General features: G+C 41.9%; 1 protein-coding gene across 1 annotated transcript in view; it reads right to left on the bottom strand.

Moving 5' to 3' along the window:
* LOC126167602 (uncharacterized) overlaps window positions 1–15,954 on the bottom strand; it is a 426,870-nt gene extending 410,916 nt beyond the window's left edge. Inside the window, exon 1 of the mRNA XM_049920489.1 lies at window positions 15,692–15,954. Within this exon, the coding sequence (XP_049776446.1) occupies window positions 15,692–15,939 (248 nt within the window). The 5' untranslated portion in view covers window positions 15,940–15,954. The remainder of the gene's footprint in view (window positions 1–15,691) is intronic.
* Between the last annotated feature and the right edge of the window lie 4,910 nt (window positions 15,955–20,864).

Here is a 20,864-nt window from a genome sequence, read left to right on the forward strand (position 1 = left end):
ACATCTAGTATCGTTACAAATGACCATGCATTACTAACTGGAACATGAAACTTCTCCAAATGGTGTAATCATCCATACGAGTACATCGCACACTGCAACAAAACTGACACAAGTCGAGAAACGGCATCTTTAGTTCATATCACTGAAAAATACGTCTGAAGTCCCTCAATGTGCAGGGAAAATATAATAGATTTTACTACCAACAACATTTACTTGAAATTTAAGAGCGAGCTTATACTGTTTGAAAGTAAATTTTATAGATTTAATTTTTTTAAGTCGCGCGTTTTTTAGTTGTATATCTTTTTTCCGGTGTGCGATATGTTCTTTCTCTCTGTTTGAATTTTTTTGAACCTATTTACGCCAGATGAGTTTAGTAACGGTCTCACGGCCTCGTTGTAGCATGAAGGTGTGCTCAAAGACCTAAATCACGATTCGTGGTTTAACAAAACTGCTTTTCAGCCTGTATTTATATACGATTACAAATTCCACAGATCTTGCTTTTCCAACCATATTTAGTTTCAGAGACTGCGTGGCAAGGCCTCTGCTTTCGTTCTGTAGTGATCGACGTGTCAGACTACCATGCGGAGCACATCGGTTCGATTGCCGGTGGCGGTGGCCTACTCATTTATTTTCGGTGGGAAGGCTACGCTGGGGGCTCCAGCTAACTTCGTGAAAACAGCTGACGATCTGTTTGGAGGATAAATACCGGCTCAGGTTTCGACTGCTCATATTAACGGCCAGAAAAGCAGCATGCTAACAAATACCTTTCAGTATTGTCGTCCAAAAATGCCTTAGGCGAAGTGTGAAGCGTTAGTCGATGTTCTATTGCACCGTGGGGTCTAGTATTTATGTAGGGCGAGGCATAAGGACGTAGCTGTTTAAGTGTCTGAATAGTAGTCGAAAGCTCTGCAACTCAACCTCTAGTTCGTTATAAGACACGTGGCAACGGAGTGTGCATCTGGAACATGCCCAGTCCTAACGTGGTATGGATTTTACTTTACTTTAGGTTTCCTAGTAACTGGATGGTATTTATTTATTAATTCCGGAAAGCTTAGTGCCATTAGGCTCTCTCTTTCATGTAACAAAGCATTTTTCATATTTTACATTACCTTCGTTACGACACAAATATTGCAAGAAGTCTTATGTCTAATATGGAATCCAAATCTTGAAATACCTGTGACATAAATAGTGAAAACAGTAATGGCGATAACGAGAAAGCCGGGCGGTGTGGCCGAGCGGTTCTAGGCGCTTCAAAAAAATGGCTCTGAGCACTATGGGACTCAACTGCTGTGGTCATAAGTCCCTTAGAACTTAGAACTACTTAAACCTAACTAACCTAAGGACATCACACACATCCATGCCCGAGGCAGGATTCGAACCTGCGACCGTAGCGGTCGTGCGGTTCCAGACTGTAGCGCCTATAACCGCTCGGCCACTCCGGCCGGCTAGGCGCTTCAGTCTGGAACCGCGCGACCGCTACGGTTGCAGGTTCGAATCCTGCCTCGGGTATGGATGTGTGTGATGTCCTTAGGTTAGTTAGGTTTAAGTAGTTCTAAGTTCTAGGGGACTGATGACCTCAGATGTTAAGACCCATAGTGCTCAGAGCCATTTTTTTGATAACGAAAAAACACTGTTTATATTCGTATTTGGGAAGTAAAATAACAAAAATAAAACAGAGGCAGCTTGACTGAAACTGTAGGGACAGGCAGCAATAGACGCGAGAGAAGAAATGAGGTGGGATAGAAAGAGCAGCACAGTGAACACAAGTGACGAAAAAAGCTGAAAATAAAGTGTTTGGCGGGGAGAAGAGGTCATATAGTCCTACCTTAATTTTTAAACGGAAAGTTAAGATGCTGAAAATAGGAAACGATTATCATTTCAAAGATGAGCGTGGGCAAACCGCCGCTATGACACGAAGCACTGTTGTGCACAACCAAACTTTTAGCGTATGGCTGCCTTGTTTAGCTGATGCAGTCACTGGAGAAGAATTTACTGTCTGTGATAAACTGCTTGCCGCGCGCGACAAAAAGTTTTCTCATTTCGAACCTTTCGAAAAATAATATTTTAGAGTCAGAGGGCGATAGTACCCTCTCGTTATCATGAAAAACGAGTAATTACAACAACAAAAAAATATAAATTTCACATGTAAATTTATTGGCTACTTCGTTTTATTGTATTAGCTATTATGTCGGCTATTTTTGTTGCAACTGTGTTCCTCCTCAAGAAGAATGTTTAACTAACTATGTGTGAATGTTGATTACAATGACAGGCATAACATAAGGTTAAACGTCGTGCTTTCTGATGGCAATTTATCACGAGAAGATTTCAGAAGACAAGCATGAATGTGAAAGTTCTGCGAAAGAAAAATGAAATGTGAGAAATAACTATCCGGAGAATTTTAATCATCATAAATTTCAGGAGGAAAATGAAAGACTTAACTGTTACCTTCTAACAGGATGGGAACAAGAGTAAAAATTCCTATGTGCGGAAAATAATGTGTAATTTAATACATAGGATTTATACATCAAACACGTTCAGTAGAGGGATAGAGCAAACGACAGTCAAAGACGTATCAGAAATTAAGGAAGAACTGAACAAAAAAGAAGTGTTTCTTGGAAATATCTTAAGTTAGCACGTAAAACACAGACCCGAAATAATACATGTAATACCAGGATGGATATTTTATTATTTTTTTTCGGTGAGGTAGCTGTTTAGGAGATGAGAAATTTGAATATATCAGTTCAGTTCATAAGAAGACTAAGAAGAAAAAAAAACAAAAATTTGAGGTATATGTGTGACATGGACACATGGAAGACTGTGCGGAAGAAGAATATAATGGCTTGACAGAAAACGGAGCGACGTGGAACGTAAAGTGCTTCCCAGCAGCGATATGATATGTAGCTAACAGAGATTTCCTACAGAGTATCATGAATAAAAGGAAATCAAGGAACTTACTTAAGGTTTTTTGTTGGCAGTGAAATTGGTATGGACATTCGCTACCTGAGAGGGCCTCATGATAAACGAGTGATCGTAAGACAATGAAACTTTGTGCAAAGATTTGTAAGGACTTGCGGAAGAGAAATAACGAATTGACCATTGAAAGAAAACATTTTAATTTCCACATGAGAAGGTCCAGATTTGGCAATCTTGTTGGTTATATGGTTTGGAACTATCGACCAACGATTCTGTTTTCGCCAAATGTGTTGTGGAGTATCAGAGTGACTTCACGAGAAATATGCAACGGAACTCGATCGTGCATCAAAACAGTTGAGCTCAAAGCACGTCCCTCCCATAGAATGGGATCATATGTTGGCGTAGCAGATCACTGTAACGTGTGCCTTTCACGCTAAATGTCCTTGGTCCTTGTGGTCCGATTTCAGAAGGCCAAATGTCGTCAAATTCAACCCTCCAAGAAACGTAAGGACGAAGTATCCTCAAGTATATGAGCCACGTGACAAAAGTTGGTGAAGTAATATGAAGTTTGTATGGATGTCATTTCACAGCTGTTTGCAGTACTTTTCCAGTTTTGGACCATGGAATGTTCAGCTGTCTTACACAGTTTGTTCATTGCTTAAAGATCTCTTACTCTCAAGAGATATTGCAAGAACTGCAAGCTGAAAGTTCCCATCAGGAACAACCTATTAAGAACACTGGGGCAGTAAAGTTGAAACCATCCGAACCTCTGCTCTTGCTTAGCCTATTCTGCAGCAGATTGCACTCGTCTTGTTTGGTATAATTCATCACGTGCCAAACTGGTAGACTTAGCTCTCAACGACACCTGCAGAATTATGACAGGTTGTTTGAAATCTACTCCTGTCGAATGTATTTACCACCTTGCAGGAATACACCACCTCCCATTCTAAGAGAAATTGCGGCCGAATAAGGAACGAAAATAACACAACACATCCCCTGTATAGCCATAAACCACATTCGCAGCGGTTAAAGTCAAGGAAGTGTTTCCTTAGAACATCAAAGGTACTTACCACCAATGCTGGAAATGCCAGGGTGCAACTTTGGAGGGATAAGACTTCCATTCCCTTTGGTTGGAAAAGAGTTTCAGAAACTCTGCCTCCAGGACAAGACGAGGAATGAGTGACCTGGAAATCTTTGAATTGGTTGAGATCAGGAGTGGGCACGTCAATATTTAATCTGGGAAGATGGGACTACTGTACAGAAAACAATATTAACTGTAATTTTTGAGAACATTTCTGTTGGTGAACAGCGGTTATTAAGTGTGATTGTAGAGAAGTCCAGACTGTCCAACACATCCCTTAGTGTCACTGTGTTCATCCTCCTTTATTGCAGAACATCTCCATCAAGCGACAGAAAAAGGACTGGAAGTAGCAAAAGTTTGGTCAAAGATTATATGACATGTTAACTGTGCACCTATGTATGTTTCTGACACGCGAATAAATACAGCCGTGGAAGTAGCAAGTTCTTTAACAATTTGCGGCACAATTGGCCGTCGGCCTCTTCCAGGAGCAAAAGTTCACTGGCTGAGCGTTCCAAACTACATAACCACCAAGATCAACAGATTTGAACCCTCTCACTTGAAAACTGAAGTGAATTTCTTTCAATGGTTTATTCGTTATTTATATTCAGCATGTCCTTACAAATTTTTTCACGAAGTTTCATTGTCCTACGATCAGTCACTTTTCATCTGGGCCTTCTTAAATTGCGAAAGTTTAATTATAACCAACCTGTACTTTTCCCAATATAATTCATTTTTCACAGAAAATAAAAAGTGATACTCTAATGCGAGTATAACAGCATCGAAAAATGTCAGAGTAAAGGTGGGAAAGAGAAAGTATTGTTTTGCTCAATGCAGCATTCTTTATACTGTATTCAACAAATTTACCCAATCCAATATTTATTAATTCGTGAAAAGACTCACGACATAGTAGGTCTACCCTGTAGCAAACTGTTTTAAGTACCGATGATTGTATCAATAAAATGGATCAACAGAGAAACAATTTTAATTTGTAGAAATATTGTAAAAGCGCTGTTAATGGTGAAGGTGACTTCTCTCCTCCCTTAATAGTAACAATGACAGTCAGACAGTACAGCAGTTTAGTTGAATAGTATGGACAGTTTATGGCCGGAGTGTAAACCAAAGAAAGACAAAAGTACTAAGGATGAAAAGCAGTGAGAATAACGACAAAATTGGTATCAAAAGTGAGAAAGATCGCTGCTACCTTGAAACCAAAATCAAGCGTGACGGCCGAATCAAGGCGGACATTACAAGTAGACTAGCACAGAAAAAGAGGGCCTTCCTAGCCAAAAGAAGTCAGCTGCTTCCAGTTGCTTAGTTTGAGGAAAGAATTTCTGAGAATGTACATCTAGAGAACAGAACTGCGTGGAAGTGAGTCATGGACTGTGGAAAAATCAGAGAAGATGACAATCGAAACGCTATAAATGTGGTGGTGCAAATTAAGTGATCTCATAAGAAAGGCATAGGGTCTTTGCAGAATTGGCAAGGAGGGGACTACATATAAAATTCTAATTAGAAGAATGGATAAGGCGACAGGGGTATGGGTTAAGACCTTAGGGAATAACTTCCATGGTTCGAGAGAGAGCTGTAGACGGCAAGAGGTTCTAGGCGCTACAGTCTGGAGCCGCGCGACCGCTACGGTCGCAAGTTCGAATCCTGCCTCTGGCATGGATGTGTGCGATGTCCTTAAGTTAGTTAGGTTTACGTAGTTCTAAGTTCTAGGGGACTGATGACCTCAGATGTTAAGTCCCATAGTGCTCAGAGCCATTTCAATCATTTTTTGTGAGAGTAATAGCGATCGGTGTTGAAGACGCTGAGTGCAAGTGCTGCTCTTAGGTGAAGTGTATGGCACAAACAAGAGGGCCGCACCAAACTGGTCTGATGAAAAAAAAAAAAAAAAAAAAAGAAAAAAGAAAGAGAGAGAGAGAGAGAGAGAAAGAAAACGATTTCTGTTGCTGTATTCTTATGTTCCCTAAGTGAGAATTTCGATGGAGACGTTAGAACTGGTGCAAAGGCTGTGTCCGCATTAATATCGATTCTATTACTATCGATTCTCTAAATTTAGCACAGAGGTATTCAAGAGAAATAAAACTTCACATTTATCCTTTATTCCAAGATTTCCCCGGTTTTCTTATCAGCTGAACAGTAGTTTCCCAGAATTGCGCTAACAATTATGTCTCTTCTACGGGTCTCCTCCATTATTTTGCGCTTTGTATTTTTAATCGCTTGGTAATGTTAAACACGATGACACGTATATGCCCGTTCCATTTTGTGAAAAGTTTTTACGTCTGTGGGTAACACGGTACGTTATAGAATTAGAGTTTCTTGTTGAGGACGTAACTGATCGGGATTTAGGGAATGAAACTTCGTGGATCAGCATGAACTGGTTCAAGGAAACGGAGGAAAAGATTAATATAAATGGTCGAGGTAGAAAAGTGTACCTGACTCGTCTTAAATAGGAATCCAGTATTTCATTACTGTAATACACATCCACGTTATATTACTGTGACTCGTTACGACTGTCATTTATATGTTCACCGTTAAAGGACGGCGCATTCTATAGACTATCGAAAGCAATTATCCTTCAGAAAGATTCTCTCTTATTTGATGGAGCTATAACTGAAATCATGGCACCTTCCAAGAAATAAAATAATGTTCCTCCTGCAGAACTCAAGACGGAGATGCTTTTGTGTGTGTGTGTGTGTGTGTGTGTGTGTGTGTGTGTGTGCGTGGTGGGAGGGGAGGGGGAGAGCAGCTGGGCAATTACGATCTTTTAGTATTTTTTCCCGTTTCTTGGGTAGCGAGGTCGTTAGGCACAGGGTATTAGCTCTGTAGGAGGAGAACGCGGAAAAGACAGAGGAGGTGTAGTTTGCTCCAATCAGTTTACAGAAACTACGAAAAACCTGAGTAAGAAGTGCTAGACCATTCCTTTACCTCTGAGTCACGTAATAAGCCTACTACATCTTAATGACTTCGCCTTAGCTCTCAGAAAAAAAGTCGTAGAAGTGTACAGTTCAATGGAATTTAGTTCATGAGGTTCACACTCATTACGCTAAGTGGCTTTCCGAAGGGCTAGCACAAATCTGGCTGCCTGTTGTTTATAGATGATTTTTACGTTCGTAACCGAGCGAAATTTCAGCCCCAGCCCATAATCCAAAATAGACATCAAGTATAATACAGTTTACTTAATGAACAGGTTACACGTTTCTGAAACACTGGATTAATGGAATGTCAGCAGTTGACAAAAGTGTTGCCGAACGTCTTTAAGAAACCGCATCGGATTTCGGTATACATTTCTTTTTTTTTTAACCCACAAAAATGAAAGCCACTTTTGAGAATGGCACGCGGGAGCTACACTTTCTCAGAGCAGTGCTTCTATAATTTCGGAACGTTTGTCTTTCTGTTGCGTGTTACCAGTCGGGAAGTACGTAGGGCCTTTCTTTATTTTGAGCAATAATGACGAATGTGAATACCGCGTTCAGTATGAAATAGTGGTGCAGTCTTTTAACGACACGCGTCACCAAAATAAATTTTTGCGAAACATAATTATAAGGCAACAAAACTTCAACGCAGATCCCTCGCCTGCAACGTAGTACGGATAGCCCACCGTCATGTAACATTGAAGGATGGCAACAGTCAAAGTCATCCATATTTCTCTGCTAGTAAGTAAAGATGTTAGCAATAAGTTCAGAAAATATCGGGTGATCAAAAAGTCAGTATAAATTTGAAAACTTAATAAACCACGGAATAATGTAGATAGAGAGGTAAAAATTGACACACATGCTTGGAATGACATGGGGTTTTATTAGAACAAAAAAAAACACCCCATATTGTTAGACGCGTAAAACATCTCTTGCGCGCGTCGTTTGGTGATGATCGTGTGCTCAGCCGCCACTTTCGTCATACTTGGCCTCCCAGGTCCCCAGACCTCAGTCCGTGCGATTAATGGCTTTGGGGTTACCTGAAGTCGCAAGTGTATCGTGATCGACCGTCATCTCTAGGGATGCTGAAAGACAACATCCGACGCCAATGCCTCACCATAACTCCGGACATGCTTTACAGTGCTGTTCACAACATTATTCCTCAACTACAGCTATTGTTGAGGAATGATGGTGGACATATTGAGCATTTCCTGTAAAGAACATCATCTTTGCTTTGTTTTACTTTGTTATGCTACTTATTGCTATTCTGATCAGATGAAGCGCCATCTGTCGGACATTTTTTGAACTTTTGTATTTTTTTTTGGTTCTGATAAAACCCCATGTCATTCCAAGCATGTGTGTCAATTTGTACCTCTCTATCTACATTATTCCGTGATTTATTCAGTTTTCAAATTTATACTGACTTTTTGATCACCCGGTACAAGAAAACAGGGATTGCGCCTGTAGTTGGGTTGTTTCATACAGCGTGATCTCATACATTTTTTTTTTCATGTTCATGGGAGCGACAATACTGAATCAGAATGAATTCCCTCGCTCTGTGAAGCGCATGCGCTGTGTTCATTGTGACGAGTTAAAACTGTGAGCCGTGACGACACTCGAAACATCATCCCTGCCATTGCGGAGCGTTGTGCTAACAACTGCGTCATCGGAGCGCTCCTCGTGGATCAACTCAAAGACTCGACTGCTCAATTTATAGCACAATGTCGAACACAATCAATAATACGTCAGTTAACAACTAATATCGGTTGTAAGGAAAGCTGCAAAAATCATAGATTCTACGACAGCTTATGACAGACTTATCTTCCGTCAAAACTGACATGCATGTGATTTTTTACAGTACTGAGATTCATGTCATGTATCACTGCACGTCCCTCTTATCACTGCTCGATTAACATACAAGGTTATTATAAATAACTGAAGCGATTTCATAAATGCATTGTAGGTACATTAGTTGACATACTGTCACAAAACTTAAAACTCATACAGAAAAAACTAAAAAAGTTTTGTATTGTTGCAGCTGCACTTCAGATTTCTGCCACGAGAGCGCAGCAGTGTGCAGTTAGGCAAGATGGCAACAGAGGCCGAGAAGGTATGTTGCGCTTGAAGTGCATTCACGTAAGTCTGCTGAAGAAGAGCAACAACACTTCAGAACGAAGTTAACAGAGATTCACCAGCTGCGAACTACATTGGGCGATCGTATGCGCGGTTAAAGCCTCAGCGTGTCTCTGCAAGGGGAAATTAACGGTTAAGCGTGTAGTGAGTGAAGAAATGGTTGTCCGTGTGAGGGCGTATTTCTCACATAGCACAGGTAAGTCAACAAACAGAGCAAGCCGAGAGCTGAACATATCACAACCGACCATTTGGAAAATCTTAAGGAAACGACTGAAGATGGAGCCTTATCGCTTGCAACTGCTGTATAACCTGCCCTCCGATATCAAAACCAGACGCTATGTATTGAAAGTCTCTTCGGGTTTGCTGCCAGATCCTAAAATCAACTTGACTCGATATTTCGGCGATCCAACTGTTCACCATCTTCAGGAAAATGCTGCCTCTGCTCATGAGTCCCGCTGACGCGGTAGCTCAGTGCGTTCGGTCAGGGGCTGGCCGTCCTCTGTAATGAGAAACCTGAGTGAAGTTTCCACGTTAGCACAGAACCGATCTTCCCTTAGAAGAAAGACGACCAAGAAACAGACAGAAAGAAAAAGCGGTCAGCGTATGTGACTACTATACAGAAGACCCAATTTCGACTCCCGGTACTGATAGATATTTTTTCTAGGCTAGGATGGAACGGGTGCACTTACCCTCATGATGCCATTTTAGAAGCTACTTGAGCGAGAAGTAGCTGCTGCAAGGAATTGGAAGTTGATAACGGCCGGGAGAGCGGTCTGATAACCCCGTGCCCTTGCATACCGCATCCGTATTACGCCTTTGCCAGAGAATGACACTGTACTGAATGGACCGACAGGGCCAGCAGACGGAGCTTTAGCTTATAGTTTTAGTCGGTACACTCGTTCTGTGGGTGTAACTAGGTGTGTTGCAATTGTGTAGCGTCGCGCGGAGTGGCCGCGCGGTTTGAGGCGTCATGTCACGGATTGCGCGGCCCCTCCCGTCGAAGGTTCGAGTCCTCCCTCGGGCATGGGTGTGTGTGTTGTTCTTAGCATAAGTTAGTTTAAGTAGTGTGTAAGTCTAGGAACCGATGACCTAAGCAGTTTGGTCCATTAGGAATTCACACACATTTGAACATTTGAATTGTGCACCATAATGCGGTATAGCGTTCCCAGATATGTAAGAGTATGCCTTGTTGCTATTTTAGGCTACGGGAAAAGATACATGTAAGTCGAGGTCTATAGAACTTGCGTCGTGGTTAAGACAATCGGTGCGTATTCCCGAAGACGGGGATTCGAATCCCGTGAGCCATCTCCAGATAGATTTTCTACTGTTTTACTGAATCAGTTGATAGACCGCCCGAAAGGGGACTGTCAGTTCGTACCTCATCGAATACATTTAGTATTCCGATTGTAATGACGCCGCTGATGATAGTAAGTTAAAACCTAACGATAATCATATTGCCTGTTGACTTTCGTCTCGTCATCTTCGGCCCGCGTTTGTTTAACTATACTTGTGACATTTCTCCAATACGAGTGGCCGACATTATCAGGGATTCAGCTTCCATTGCTAGTGGTCGAAGAGGGTGAATCTTCGACAGTGCCGGCCACTCGTACTAACGAAACTGCACAAATATCGTCAAACAAAATTCGGCGAAAAATCCAGAGACGAAATCCAAAAGGAAACAGGTGACCAAGTGGTGACGAAAGCCTCAAAAATTTTGTACTAACGCTAATGCTATAGACAGATCCTATAAACACCAAGCTAGAGAACTGTGATGAAGACTGGAATCTATGATAGAAAGAAGGGGCTTTCATGTCCATGTTTGGAAAGTATGGTTCACCTCAGTCACGTAAAATTAACTATATTTTATTTATTTATTTATGCATTTATTTTACCTGGCAAGATTAGGGCCTTCAGGCCCACTCTTACACCTAACCAGGCACACTCAGATTGAACAAATTTCAGTTTCTACAGAACATCAAGGACATATAACATGTTATGCAAGTGTCATTAACATGGTAAAAACACGATGTTAGCTTCGAGGGTACCATTGTTTGTGACATACAGATGTTTAGTACGTGTTTTGTTTGATGAGTACGTTATAAGTAAAAATTAAAAGACATACTTCTGTCATGTATTCAACCTAGCCAAACACTCAACTACCCTAGTATCTAATGAAATCTAAAATCATGTTCAATCTTAGTTTCACTACTCTGACAATATGAAGTTGTTGGTAAAAGCATTAAACGCGTATTTACTAGGCCTTTTTTGAGAGCGATACTTTAGAATACGTGTAGTCTCGTCTACGCGAGGCAATGTATTTGAAAGATTGTGAGAAGTAAATAAAGCAGTGTCCAAGAACTGTCCATAGCCCGAAATTACGGATTATATATAGTAAAATTTGATAAACTGATGACAATATGCAATGCTCTCCTTTTATAGTCTACAAGAAATAAAGTAAAAATTCACAACATCTGTACTGACATGTGACTACTTAATACTCCTAGAGTAGTAGCAAATAAATTTAGCCAGAGAGTATACGCCGAAACCTGTCGGGTTAGCGAAGAAATTTTAAGATTTGATCTCCAGTCAGCGATGAGATCATTAGAGAGAAAACAAACTTGGGTTGGAGAAGGATGTAGAAGGACATCAGCCGTCTCCCCATCAAAGAAACCATACCGACATTTGCCCTAAGCGATTTAGGGTAACGCTCATATGGGTCGCCAGAAGAGTTTATGACCCATCGTCTTATCAGTCTGCCACGTCGCTTCTTTATGTGTCGTATACATCACAGTGCAAAGCGAACTACCCGTGTCACAAAAGGAAGTACGAAAGCGTTTCCTAGTGATAGGTGGACGTCACTTTGTGCAGTAACCATCTGTGTACCAAGAGCCAATTTAATTTTTACGCTGTCTGAATGTAATGACCTGTTTTCGAGTATGGAGATTGGTGGGGCGGTAGACCAGATACATTCCATAGCTTACAAGCACAGAGCTGTGTACCTAAATACGCTCGCTCGTACTTGAAGGGAGCTACCGAGAAATTTGCACTGTGGTTGAGACACCGCCCTCGTATTTGGGAGGTGCGAGTTCAAATCCCCGTCCGCTCATGCTGAATTGAGATTCCGTGATCCCCTAAAACACTTTGAGGTGGGATAAACGGCAGGATGGTTCTTTCAATAAAGCCCTGATTCCTTCCTTCCACTGAGAACTAGAGTCCTATCTTTATCGATGGCCGCGAAATAATAAACTGCAATACTTCTGCATTATTCTTTCGATCACTGGGACCTGTTTTAGCATATGTGTGCTGTCTTCTGTGGGTAACTACTTCCTGGTTTATTAAAGTACGTCATTAATGTATTAACCTAGGGGTGGAATCTTCTAGAAAACCTGCATGAGTCGACAGCACATTGTGATTCTTGAGGCACTACATCTCCAAGATACGTTCAGTATATTTTCTTCAGAAATGTATACACTTATTTCCTTCACTGTGGCATAGGTAGGCTATCAGTAAACACTAAGAAACGCACGAAGAACTTCAACGTAATTGTCAAGCAGCGCTGTTTTGGTCATTGTTGCCACTGAGTGGGCGTGCTGATATCGGTTGTAAACATGATGACTGATCTTATCGCACTGATGAAGAGTTTGGGTGATCACTATTGCGCACTACAGGGAAAATTGATGAACCCATAAATCGATTATGGACGGTAGGTTACCTTACACACGTTAAACACCTCTAGAGCACCGTGATAGATGGCTAAAGGATTCGTACTGGAAATAAAAGGAGCTGATTCAGGTCCCTGGTTGTCCACTCGGCTGCAGTTTCTTGTGGGTTACCCCAGTAATATCCTTACACTCTTGCGAGATCACTCCGAGAAGGCCACTGTTGTTTTCGTACTAAAACAGGCGAACTTGGGATGGCAGCATAGTTTATAGCTAATATACTAATAGCACATATTTTCTTTAATTAGCACATAATTTCAAATTTTTTACACACAAACTTAAGAACGTAATGAAACAATAAAATCGTTTGTAAATCCTATAGCACAGTCCGGATGGAATATACTGATTTGGGAAATGAAATATAGACTACCCAGAAAGCGGCACGTTTAATCCCAAAATTTCGCCTACTCACAAATTGAAGCACACGTGTCTCCAAGTTAATTCTTAACAGCATCTGTGTATACAATACCGTAGTAAGGACAGGTTGAACAAAATGAAACCGACTGACAGCTGACATATGTACTCCCTAACAAAGTTCTATACCTAACCTCACAGTTTCACGTTTTTCTATGTACTCATACAAGAATAATACGTAATGCTTCAGAAGCAACTGTCTTTGTATATCGAATAGCACAGCCTGTTGTATTGATCCAAATCACACAAATTTGTGAAATGAAATGCACTCATTCCAGAAACCGTCATGTTTAATGTCATAACTTTGCGTGTACGTACATGCTCACACAAGCCTCATACACAAGATTTAAAGAGTGTTTTTAAATCGAATAGCGCAACCCGGATGAACTGGTCCAAAATGGTGTACCAAACTGACAGTTAAAATATACGCAGTCTGTGCTAGTGAGCATGTAATACCGTCATGTCACACGTTCACATACTGAATCATAGGAGGCTAGAGAGCACTGGTTGATAAGTAACTGTATTGTGAATCGAATACCGCAGTGTGGTTGTGTTGACCAAAAAAAAAAAAAACACCGATTTTGTAGACAAAATATATACTGACAGGAAGCTCAACGTCGAATGCCATAATTTCACATGTTCATGCCTATTCACATAGACCTAATACGTGATACTTCAGGAGAAAGTGTGTTTGTATACCGAATGTATTGATTCGGAATAAAAAAAAAAAATGATTCAAATGGCTCTGAGTACTATGGGACTTAACATCTGAGGTCATCAGTCCCCTGAACTTAGAACTACTTAAACCTAACTAACCTAAGGACATCACATACATCCATGCCCGAGGCAGGATTCGAATCTGCGAACGTAGCAGTCGCGCGGTTCCAGACTGTAGCGCCTAGAACCGCTCGGCCACTCCGGCCGGCCCAAAATCCACCGTTTTGGGAGTTGGAGTACACAAATTCCAGTAAACTGCACGTTTTATACCACAATTTAGTGCGTTAATAAATACTCGCGCAAATCTAGGCACTAATGCATAGGAAATAGCTGCGTTTTTTTAAATCCCATACAGCAGCCTGGATGAACTGATCCAAAATGCACCCATTTGGGTGATGAAATAAACAGTGTACAGGAAGCTCAGTGTTTAACGACATAATTTGCCTTGTCCATACGTAGCACAGGCCTAATATGTGATACTTCAGAAGCAACTCTGTTTGAAAATCGAGTAGTATAATTTGGATGTATTGATCCAAATTACATCAGTTTGGGAGTAAACGCACAGATTCACGTTTTATGTCACAATTTCACGAGGTGGTATGTACTCACACAAATGTAGAAAGTAACACTCAAGAAACAGTAGTGTTTGTTGATCCACTAGAGCAACTCAGATGAACTAATCCAAAATGCACCCGTTTGGGTGATGAAATACACAGTGTACAGGAAGCTCAATGTTTAACGACATAATTTCGCCTATTCATACATACTCGCAGAGGCCTAATATGTGATATTTGAGAAGCAACTCTGTTTGAAAATCGAGTAGTATAATTTGGATGTATTGATCCAAATTACATCAGTTTGGGAGTAAACGCACAGATTCACGTTTTATGTCACAATTTCGTGAGGCAGTATGTACTCACACAAATGTAGAAAGTAACGCTCAAGAAACAGTAGTGTTTGTAGTTCCACTAGAGCAACTCGGATGAACTAATCCAAAATGCACCCGTTTGGGTGATGAAATACACAGTGTACAGGAAGCTCAATGTTTAACGACATAATTTCGCCTATTCATACATACTCGCAGAGGCCTAATATGTGATATTTGAGAAGCAACTCTGTTTGAAAATCGAGTAGTATAATTTGGATGTATTGATCCAAATTACATCAGTTTGGGAGTAAACGCACAGATTCACGTTTTAAATGGCGAGGTGGTATGTACTCACACAAATGTAGAAAGCAACGCTCAAGAAACAGTAGTGTTGGTAGATCCACTAGAGAAACTCGGATGAATTGATCCAAAGTACACCTGTTTGGTAGCTGAAATACACAGTGAGCAGGAAACTCAATGTTTAAGGAGATAATTTCGCTTGTTCATACATAGCACAGGCCTAATATGTGATACTTCAGAAGCAACTCTGTTTGAAAATCGTGTAGTATAATTTGGATGTTTTGATCCAAATTACATCAGTTTGGGAGTAAACGCACAGATTCACGTTTTATGTCACAATTTCGCGAGGTGGTATGTACTCGCACAAACGTAGAAAGAAACAGTAGTGTTTGTAGATCCACTACAGCAACTCGGATGAATTGATCCGAAATACACCCATATGGGAGCTCAACTCACACCGTCCACGAAACTCCTCGTTTGATTCCGTATCTTGGCGTGTCCCATCACAGTGATCACTTCGGTAATAGACTCGTCGGACTTGCTAGGTTGTAGGATAAGAAGAGGCAGAGCACTCGGGTACGGCACCTTCTGGAACTCCACTGGCACTGCAGACTCGCGAGGCACTCACCTGGTGCCGTCTTCGTCCGGAGCCCCGACGACGCTGGTCTCCTTGGCGGTGAGGCCGTTGTAGTGGATGCGTCGCTCCTGCTCGCCGTCGACGAGCGCGTCGGTAGCGACGAAGTTCCTGACGAGCGTCGCATTGGCGTCGGCGTCGGCGGAGAGCGCGCCGGCTGGCAGCAGCGCCAGCAGAGGGAGGAACCAGAGGGCGAGCGTCGCTGCGGCGGAGCGTCGCTGGCGGAGCGCGTGTGCGGGCATCGTGAGGCGGCAGCGGCGGAGGCGGAGGCGGGACTGGGCGGCCGCGCGCGCCGCCAGCGCTTATAAGCGGCCGCTGTCCGCCGGCCGCTGCTGCTACCACCTGCCGCTCCGACGCCGCTGCTGCGCCCATTCAGTCGGCCGCCGGACACCGGCCGAGGCGGACGCCGCGGGAGTCGCGTGCTCTCCCACATGTGCAGGGACACACTCGCGGGCCATTCTGCAGTGCACGGCAGAGGGCACTTTCTGCAATTCCTAGTCGTCACCTTCTAACAACCCTACCACAACAAAGGTCAAAAATTAACTATGATTGTAGTGAAACTTCCTGGCAAATTAAAACTGTGTGCCGGACCGAGACTCGAACTCGGGACCTTTGCCTTTCGCGGGTAAGTGCTCTACCATCTGAGCTATCCAAGCACGACTCACGCCCCGTCCTCACAGCTTTATTTCTACTAGTACCACGCCTCCTAGCTTCCAAACTTTGCAGAAGCTCACCTGCGAACCATGCAGAACTAGCACTCCTGAAAGAAAGGATATTGCGGAGACTTGGCTTAGCCACAGCCTGGGGGATATTTCTAGAATGAAATTTTCACTCTACAGCGGAGCGTGCGCTGATATGAAACTTCCTGTGAGGACGGGGCGTGAGTCGTGCTTGGATAGCTCAGTTGGTAGAGCACTTGCCCGCGAAAGGCAAAGGTCCCGAGTTCGAGTCTCGCTCCGGCACACAGTTTTAATCTGCCAGGAAGTTTCGTATCAGCGCACACTCCGCTGTAGAGTGAAAATTTCATTCTAGAAACATCCCCCAGGCTGTGGCTAAGCCATGTCTCCACAATATCCTTTCTTTCAGGAGTGCTAGTTCTGCATGGTTCGCGGAGAGCTTCTGTAAAGTTTGGAAGGTAGGAGGCGAGGTACTGGCAGTAGTAAAGCTGTGAGGACGGGGCTTGAGTCCTGCTTGGATAGCTCAGTTGGTAGAGCACTTGCCCGTGAAAGGCAAAGGTCCCGAGTTCGTGTCTCGGTCCGGCACACAGTTTTAATCTGCCAGGAAGTTTCATATCAGCGCACACTCCGCTGTAGAGTGAAAATTTCATTCTATGATTGTAGTGTTGCTCACGCTGCTACATATTACACTTTCAGGCAACAGCAAAGCTATATTATGTGGCAGGTGTGATTAGAGCACAGTTAATAAAGTATTTCTTGAAATAATGGATAAACTAGGCACTCATCTTTTCGTGTTTGCCACGCTGGTCTCGTTGTGAACTCATGGCTCAATCGTCGAAAATCTAGGTAGTGATGATTCCACACTCGGATGCAAAGAGGCCCAGGTGTTATTCTGCGATATTCAAAAGTTTTATAGATGCGCTTCACAAACAATTCTTGAAGATTAAACCTTTGCAAGTTAGGACAATGGTGATGTAAAAAAGTAATCAGCTCTCCGAATTTAAGTTACACTTCTCTTTTATTACTTTTGTTGCAATATCACGCAATTCGTTCCAAAACATCACTTCACAATACAAAACATACTTGAAACATCTTCCTCACTGTTAAATTTCACATTTCATAAACTGACTGCAATTTGCGTCTTTTTAACATGACGACCAAAGCTTGACTCTCTAATAACAGCTTACGCGCCCAAAAATCAGAGTTACAAGTACGTCAATGATTATAGTGACAAAAGAAAGAATACACACAAGAATAATATCATTGCCATATATGCATATCGATGTATCGAAGTACCTCTACATTAATGAAATCAAATCTGAATGTTGTCACAGAAATATATTAACTATTTTACAGAAACACAGTAGAATATTGCTGGTATGGAGAGGTTGAGATGAGGTGCCGTAGTGGTTACGTAATTCAAGTACCATTACAACCTTTCCCCTATTTTGTATCGACTTCCGAGGAAACCCTTAACAGCCAGTTACATTTTCGTGCCTTGAAAATTGTGAAAACAGAAATTTTTTGCAGTCAACACATGGTGTGTCGTTGGACGAACACTCTGTTTGCAAAATGATTGAAAAGCCACGATTGCTTCAATATCGTTTACTAGATGACCGGTTTCGGCACTCTGAAGGTGTCATCATCGGATCTGTGAAGATATAACATAACAGGTTTGAGGGAGGGCTTACATGAGTTAACTATATACATTACAAAATGGTTGCCGGCCAGGGTGGCCGAGCGGTTCTAGGCGCTACAGTCTGGAACCGCGCGACCGCTACGGTCGCAGGTTCGAATCCTGCCTCGGGCATGGATGTGTGTGATGTCCTTAGGTTAGTTAGGTTTATGTAGTTCTAAGTTCTAGGGGACTGATGACCATAGATGTTAAGTCCCATAGTGCTCAGAGCCATTTGAACCACTCCCCTCGGCGCACACACAGTCCCACAGTATAATCACTGATTACTACTAAAACACAACTTTACTATAACTGCTTGTCACATACCCATGCAAAGCCCACATTTGCGCATACATGTCCTGCACATACTATAATCACTATAAAGTACGTCAGTTACAAAGTAAAAGCATCTGAGGCACAGATATTATCCATTAGCGCCTTACAAAACTACATATTATAATTTACCTTTATTCATATGAGGACGTCAGGAATATGCACTCAGAAAGCTGTTCATGACACGACTTAGTTACAATGTGACGAGCGATTAAAACCTGTATGCTGGGTTTTACCTGCCTAGGCACTATGGTCTTAGGTATTGTAAGCACTAAAAAGAACGTATTAACTTGCTATAAAGTCTCTCACCATCTATACATTCGTTATGAGCAAGGCACGAATCAACTACGAAAACCTGCATAGGCATATGGAATTAAGGAATGCCAGATCAGAAGCAAACCGAAGGGCACAGGAAAAGGGGGGCAAATGACATGCGGACCATGATGCACAGTGACTCCACGTAGGCTCCCATCGGCATGGCACTCGTTTCGTCCATGGGCCTCACAGAATGGGGAATTGGGAATAATGAAAAAACATATTACTATGATACCCAAAAACACAAGCGTTCTGCCTTCATACACAAATATGTCAGTAAAATATAAAAATAAATAAAATAAGAACGTAACTAAGACACGCTTCGCGGGCAATGGTAGTGTAGCTGGCCAGCTTCGCCAGTGTAACTTTACTCGATGATCACCATTGCCCGCCAAGCGTGTCTTAGTTATGTGTCTTAGACTTTATAGCAAGTTAATACGTTCTTTTTAGTGCTTACAATACCTAAGACCATAGTGCCTAGACAGGTAAAACCCAGCATACAGGTTTTAATCGCTCGTCACATTGTAACTAAGTCGTGTTTTGAACAGCTTTCTGTGTGCATATTCCTGACGTCCTCATATGAATAAAGGTAAATTATAATATATAGTTTTGTAAGGCGCTAATGGATAATATCTGTGCCTCAGATGCTTTTACTTTGTAACTGACGTACTTTATATTGATTATAGTAAGTGCAGGAAATGTATGCGCAAATGTGTGCTTTGCATGAGTATGTGACAAGCAGTTACAGTAAAGTTGTGTTTTAGTAGTAATGAGTGGTAATACTGTGGGACTGTGTGTGCGCTGCTTGGACAGCGCTATCTGGTGGCTGGTTGTGAGCCGCTGGAATCACAGCAGGTAAGCCTGCGCGGAATAGGGCAGTGATGATGCCGACCGGTGTTAGGCGAGCAGTGGTAGTTTCATCTGGTGACTTCAGTTTTATATTTTGTGGAAAGAACAACCATGAGAGTAGCTTTATTATTATTTTTTATCGATTATGACAATAATATTTATCAGATGGTCTGCCTCATGTGCCATGATGTCCATATGGTTTTATAAATGTTAATCCACGTTTCAGGTATGTGGTTCTGTAATAATTATAATGTATATAGTTAACTCATGTAAGTCTTCCGTCAAACCTGTTATGTTATACCTTCATAGATCCGATGATGACACCTTCAGAGTGCTGAAATCGGTCGTCTAGTAAACGGTATTGAAGTGATCGTTGCTTTTCAATTATTTTAGAAATTTTTTATTGACTATTATGATGATTTAACATATGCATTATGCGAATTAGGAAGGAGAATACCGACCAGTATTTTTTTTACTAGTAAATGGGTAAATAAATCAAAATATCAATTAACAATAGCAGTAATCCAATTTTTTTGGTTTCCAATAAACTTTTTTTTAAAAAAAGGAATACATTTGGATTGGTTTGAAATAATACGTTATTATAGAGAATGGCAAAACCGATAGTGCTGTTTGAATAATGATGTCGACAGAAACGCGCAACACAAACAAGGCATAAGAACTGGTACAGCACTGATCAAACAGTAGTGTCCCTGTTGCCGTGTGTCGTGGCTTAAGGTACGTCTGTGTACATGCACTGTGCGACACTTGCCCGCACCTGGTTTGCATGCTAGTTTCTCGCTGTCGTCGCCCCACATCCGTTGTATTGCAGAACGATACCAGCGCCAGTCGGGAAGTGTTTTTAGGAAGTGTTGTAGTAATGAAATAGAGTGCTTGATTTGTTTTAAAACATAGATTTGTCTACCATTTGCCGACCGCTGTGGCCGAGCGGTTCTAGGGGCTTCGGTCTGGAACCGCGCTGCTGCAACGGTCGCAGGTTCGAATCCTGCCTCGTGCATGGATGTGTGTGATGTCCTTAGGTTAGTTAGGTTTAAGTAGTTCTAAGTCCTAGGGGACTGATGACCTCAGATGTTAAGTCCCATAGTGCTCAGAGCCATTTTTTTGTCTACCATTTCTATGAAATACGAAAAAGGAAGTAATTTATGGTAACAATAATAAAGTAAAAACTTAACATCTCTTTCATGGTATACAATAAACATAGAAGGTAGCTGATCTGCTACCTGTATCTGCATAATATGCCTTAATCTGAAAGCAGTCCCTGAAAACGGAAAAATTAACACGACAAACAGAGGCCTTCAAC

Source organism: Schistocerca cancellata, chromosome 1 (assembly GCF_023864275.1).
Source record: "Schistocerca cancellata isolate TAMUIC-IGC-003103 chromosome 1, iqSchCanc2.1, whole genome shotgun sequence".
NCBI classification, from domain to species: Eukaryota; Metazoa; Arthropoda; class Insecta; order Orthoptera; family Acrididae; genus Schistocerca; species Schistocerca cancellata.